General features: G+C 38.3%; 1 protein-coding gene across 3 annotated transcripts in view; it reads right to left on the bottom strand.

The window, feature by feature from the left end:
• Positions 1 to 6,393, bottom strand: part of LOC102734599 (phospholipid-transporting ATPase IB) — a 567,820-nt gene that overhangs the window by 438,179 nt on the left and 123,248 nt on the right. For all 3 annotated transcript variants that reach the window (XM_081814745.1, XM_081814746.1, XM_081814748.1), the window contains exons 3-4: positions 1,136 to 1,235; positions 566 to 664 (exon numbers count right to left, since the gene is read on the bottom strand). In XM_081814745.1, coding sequence (XP_081670871.1) covers positions 566 to 664; positions 1,136 to 1,235 — 199 coding nt within the window. The remainder of the gene's footprint in view (positions 1 to 565; positions 665 to 1,135; positions 1,236 to 6,393) is intronic.

Genomic DNA, 6,393 nt, shown 5'->3' with positions numbered 1-6,393 from the left:
GAGACACAGGGTGGGGGGGAAAAGGGAGGGAGGGAGGGGGAGGGAGGGAGAGAGAGAGAGAGAGAGGGGTGGAGGGAGGGAGGGGTAGAGAGGAAGAGAAAGACCCTGGAGGCAAGACCACAGATGGAGAAAAGGGGAGAAAGCATTAATATGGTTGTAGCCACTGAACCTGGAGACACACCGAGCGAGATAAGTCTGAGGAGAGAGAAGATTCATAAAATTACCTCAGGCACAGCCAGCCCAATGCTGCTATTCTAGGCAGCAATCCATCCTTTGGCTACCCAAATTAGGAAGCTCTAAAGCAGGATTTAAGGAACATCAGTGATGAAAATTAAAGAGAGTTCACAGAGCTAACATTAGAAAACACAGTTTGACCTACTTCTGTGTATAGGTATTTAAGACATTGTGTGTACACATTCCTTCCCAAAAAATACCATCATGAGCCTTGAAAGGTTACTTAGGCTACTGACCAAATTCCTATCTTCAACAAAGAAAAACAGAGCAACAAATAAATTACAAGTTATATTCAATACAAGGTTTTTATTATATGAAAGCAAAAACTTACAAAATCTTCTACAATCTCTTTGATGCCTGCAATTGTTAAAATAATGATCAATGGCACCAGGGTGGTATATCTTCCTGTTGGAGATACATCTGGAATTTGCTGGAAGACAAGAGACCAAAAGAGGGAAGTTGACAAATTAGAATTTTAAAATCAAAATCCTCTCTACAAAAAAGAAAATATGACACTCACCACTCACTCTTTTGAAGTTCTGTTCCATTTCTGTTATACCAAAGTGATTACCTTCTTTTAAAAACTAGCTATGTGTTTTACATATTTTAAAATTTTTATCTAACATTGCTATGTGTTTAGAACTGAAAGGGGGTTAAAAGTATGACTCTCGGGCCATTTTTCAATGCCTCTTTTAGTAACTACAATTATCCTTAAGGCAATATCTAAAGAAGTCTGCCTTTATGCAGAGATCATGTCTGTGCATGAAAACGATGATCAGATGAGGGGACAAATTACATTCAAGTATTATGACACTTTTTCAGTTAAGTGACCTTTTAGCAAAATCTCATTTTGCATGTAATTAACATTATGAATTTTAAATCACTTTTTAAAAAGTGTTACCTGTAATAAGGCAATGAAGAGGAAGAAGGCATTAGCAGCTCTTCTAATCTGCTCATACAAGAATCGAGGTAGAAACGTCAACACGCTGTACTTGGCCGTACTAGAAGTAAAAAGAAAAATGCTCCTGTCAGCTACAGATGTAAATTCTACAAAGAAAACGAAAAGTTGCGAGAATTTTACAAGTGGTTTTAAAAATAAAATACTTCAGAATTTAGGACAAGAAAATTGCTGTGCTGGCCCTGCCCCACAAAGATTTTGTAAAAGAGCACACATGACAAGAGAATCTTCTCATGTGATCTTTGTTTTCAAACTTAGATATATTTACTATTCACACAGCATAAGCAGAGAGATTCACCCGCTTTCTAGGAGCTATAGTAAACACATCAAGAATATTTGTTGGGGCGCCTGGGTGGCTCAGTCAGTTGAGCGTCCAACTCTTGGTTTTGTCTCAGGTCATGATCTCATGGGTCGTGAGATCGAGCCCTGCGTGGAGCTCTGTGATCAGTGGGGAGTCTGCTTGAGATTCTCTCTCTCTCCCTCTCCCTCTGCCCCTCCCCCTGCTCCCACTCTCTCTCTCTTTCTCTCTCTAAAATAAATAGATAAATCTTTAACCAAAAAAAAGAGTATTTGTTAAAGAAAGATATGTTTCAAGGATCCCAAAACAGAAGAGGTACACATTCCAAATACAGCAAAAGACATGAACTCTGAAATAAAGAGTGAGATAGAAACACCAGTTGAGTGATCCACACAAGCGAGTAGAATTATCCCAGGATTTGTGATGCCTGACAATTCTTAATACAAAGCCACTGATTCAAGGTAGCAAGTCAACTCCATAAAGGATGCCCTGGGTCCCAGGCGTGTGCATAACACGTCAATGTGTCCCTCTGGATACCTATCACGGGTGTTTTTTTGTTCAACCACACCCAGATAAACTCCATTCCCATCATACCCTTTATTTGGCCACCTTTGCTCATGCTCGTTTGGAATTTTTTTTTCCAGTTTTATTGAGGAATAATTGACATACATCACTGTATAACTTCAGGCATACGGCAGGATGTTCTGATTTACATATATTGTGAAATGGTTACCACAGCAGGTTCTGCTAGCATCCATCTTCTCATATGGGTACAAGAAGAAAGGAAAAAAAAATTAACTTTCATATATATCATACAGAAGTGGCAGTTACTGCATCATGTCTTATATTACGTTCCTTGTGCGTATTTATCTTACAACTGGAGGTTGTACTTTTGCGCCACCTTCTCTCATTTCCTCCCTTCCCCACCCCCACTTCTGGGAATCACAAGTCTTATCTTTTTCTGTGAGTTTGGGTTTGTTTTGTTCTGTTTCTTTAGATTCCATGTGTGACATCACATGTCTTTCTTTTCTGTTTTACTTGGCATGCCTTCAAGGTCTATCCATGTCGCAAATGATAGGATTCCCTCATTTTCTGTGGCTGAGTAATATTCCACTTTATGTATATTACCACAACCTCTTCATCCATCAGTGGACACTTAGTCTGGTCTTGGCTATTGTAAACAATGCTGCTATGAATGTGGTGGTGGAGGTATCTTTTTAAGTTAGTGTTTTCATTTCCTTTGGATATATTCCCAAAAGTTGAACTGCTGAATCATAGGGTAGTTCTATTTAATTTTTTGAGGAAACTCCATACTGGTTCTCATAGTGGCTGCACAGTCCCACCAACAGGGTTCCCTTTTCTCTCTATCACTGCCAGCATTTGTTATCTCTTATCTTTTTGATGATGACTATTCAGACTGGTGTGATGTGATAGGACCTTATGGTTTTAATTTGCATTTCTCTAATGACTAGTGATGCTGGGCATCTTTTCATGTGCCTGTTGGCTTTACATATATCTTCTTTGGAAAAATGTCTGTTCAGGTACTTTGCCCATTTTTCAATTGGGTTATTGTTTTTTGCCATTGAGCTGTATGAGTTCTTTATATATATTACATATTAGCCCCCTATCAGATATATGGTTTGCAAATATTTTTTTTCCCATTCCAAAGGTTCTATTTGCACTTTACTGATAATTTATTTTGCTGTGTGGAAGCTTTTTATTTTGTTGCTTGTGCTTTAGATGTCACATCCAAAAAATCATCACCAAAACCCATGTCAAGGAGCTTTGTTCCTATGTTTTCTTCTAGGAGTTTCATGGCTTCAAGTCTTATATTTTAGTCTTTAATCTATTTCAAATTAATTTTTGTAAGTGGTATAAAATAAGGGTCCAGTTTCATTCTTTTACACGTGAAAATCCAATTATCCCAGCACCATTTATTGAAGAGACTATCTTTTCTCCCTTGAGGATTCTTGGCTCCCTCTCCAAGTATCAGGGGACCATATACCATATTTCGGGGCTCTTGATTATGTTCTGTTGGCCTGTTTGTCTGTTTTTATGCCAATACCATACTGTTGTGAGGACTATGGCTTTATAGCATAGCTTGAAATCAGGAAGTGTAATACCTCCCACTTTGTTCTTCTTTCTCAGAATTTCTTTGGCTATTTGGGGTCTTTAGTGGTTCCACATAATTTTAGCAGTGTTTTTTCTACTTCCGTAAAAAAAAATTCCAGTATAATTTCAATTTAATTTGTGTTGAATCTATAGATGCTCACATTGTTGCTTCCACCTGGGACATCCTCTCTCATCCACATGGTCTCTCCATAACTAAACTGCCCTTCCCATCTTACTCTCCCATTCAAATTTGTATCTTCCATTAAGTTTGATCAAATCACAAAGACTCTTCTTCCTCCAAGCCCACAGGATGGTGTTTACACCTACATTATACAGTCTCTGCTTTGTTTTGTATTTTATTTATCTATCCCCAGAATAGATCGCTTACATCAACTTTGTATGTTCCCACCACATAGCAGATAATCAATGAACAAGGAAATAATCCAAGGCATAAACTGAGAAGTTGAAGGGGCAAAATGAATCATTCCTCTTTTGGCTGCTCAAAGATTTATCCATAAAAGTACCTGCTTGACTTCTAACTTGCCTTCTAAAGACATGATTCTGAGCCAACTCTTAAATGAAATATATTGTAGCAAGATTATCTAACACATTTTAAATACACAACAAATTAGAAGCACCAAAACAGAAAAGCAAAGGGTATTCTTTTGCTTAAGGTATTAAATATACATATTAAAAAGTATATGGAAACCACTTTTAAGACAGTTCAAACTTAAGGATTCTGACACTTGAAGGGATATCACTGAACTAGCTGGAAAATGTGCTTGCATGGAGCCCCTACTCACTTATGTAGCCCTTTGGGGTATAGGATGTCACTGTAAAATTTTGCCAGACAGAAGAAACTAGCTCAAATCAAGCTTATTAACGCATAGGGAAAATATATCAGACACATGCACATGATAAGCTCATGGTACAAAATTCTCTTAATTGCAGTTTAGAGGACAAATTCAAACAGAACACCATGCATTCCTTTACGGTGTACTGAGCATTGAAATAAAGCAAACAACATTATCATAAAGGGAACATGAAAATTCACACACTCTAAGACTAGAAAGCATCTTATAAGGTAGACTGACTATCACATTTGAACCCCAGATTCCATCTGTATGAAACAGACACACATACACAGTTGGCACATGACCCTGTCTTTGTGTGAACGTTTCCCACTTGGGTAAAATACTAAGTATGCTTAAGGGGACCCACGTGTCTCTGAAATGCCATAAAGGTAGAGGATTGGAGCAGAAAAAGATCCCATTTCTGTGAGAAAATCAAAGATAAGATGGGGAAGGAAAGCAGACTTTTATTCTAGTCAAAATAGAAAAGTGAGTCTAAAATATTTTCAGACTGAAATAGAATGAGCATAATCAATAATTCAGAGAAATTGACACTCATCCAAGAGATGGATACTGTGTAGTAGTAAAATAATTATCTTGATATACAACCTGATGTGTCCTGTTACAGATTTAAACACATAAAACTACAATCAGCTAAAGGCAGCACCCATCAAAATCATTCTACCAGAAGAGTTTAGGGTAGAGCTTTTCAAACTTAGAGATGTATACAAATCACCTGGTGATCTTGTTAAAATGTATTAGGGTTCTCTAGAGAAACAGAACCAACAAGAGTGTATATATAGAGAGATTCATTTTAAGGAACTGGTTTACATAATTGTGGAGGCTTGACACGTCTAAAATCTGCAGGGTGGGCTGGCAGACTAGAGACCCTGCCACAAATCACAAAGCACTACAGAAGTCTGATCTCCAGAATGCAGCACAAAGCAAGAACCCAGACATGACGCTTGAGTACAATTTTCTAGCTATGAGAATAACCCAATGGGCACCTGGGTGGCTCAGTAGGTTAAACATCTGCCTTCCGCTCAGGTCATGATCCTAGGGTCCTGGGGTGGAGCCCTGTATCGGGCTCCTTACTCAGTAGGGAGCCTGCTTCTCCCTCTCCCTCTGCTGCTCTCCCAAATGCTTGTGCTCTCTCTCTCTCTCTCTGTGTCAAATACATAAATAAAATCTTAAAAAAAAAAAAAAACAAGTTTACAACTGTTCTCCAAAGGCAAACCTAAAATGCAGTAACTGCTCAAAGTACAACTTCCCCCTAAAACAAGCCTCCAGAAACTCAGAAATTAAACTAGCTTAACACTCATCTTTGAAATGCAAGCAATAAATCCACCCAAGGTATCCATACAGCCAAAAGCAAGCATTGTTTTTATTCTCCTGCATTACATGGACAGTACATTCTCTTGTATGTGCCTAATGTACAGTAAGTGTTCAATATTAACTGAAAGAGAAGAGGGCCCTTTTAAATAACTCCACAGGAGGCTGACTGTGAGCTAAACCAGTGCTCCATGATCATGTTCTGGAAACCTTCCATTCCACCCAGGTCCTATAAGATGCCATTCACTTTTCTCCTCTCAAAATATACACTCAGCAAGGAGCTCCGGATTATTAGAGGTGGAAGACAAGAAAATACAGTGTCCTAAGAAAGTTGTTCATGTCTTCATAAACAGCTAAATTCATTTATCACTTAGTGTATTCAACTAATTCACAGAAAAGACCATGAGTGAGTGGAACACTAACAATAGCCAAACTATGGAAAGAGCCAAGATGCCCATCGACAAATGAATGGATAAAGAAGATGTGGTATATATACACGATGGAATATTATGCAGCCATCAAAAGGAATGAGATCTTGCCATTTGCAATGACGTGGTTGGAACTGGAGGGTATTATGCTGAGTGAAATAAGTCAATCAGAGAAAGACA

The sequence above is a fragment of the Leptonychotes weddellii genome, chromosome 3 (genome assembly GCF_054177405.1).
Source record: "Leptonychotes weddellii isolate Sample4059 chromosome 3, ASM5417740v2, whole genome shotgun sequence".
Taxonomy (NCBI): Eukaryota; Metazoa; Chordata; class Mammalia; order Carnivora; family Phocidae; genus Leptonychotes; species Leptonychotes weddellii.
The sequence above is the reverse complement of the archived record's forward strand: the minus strand, read 5'-3'. Positions and strand labels throughout refer to the sequence as shown.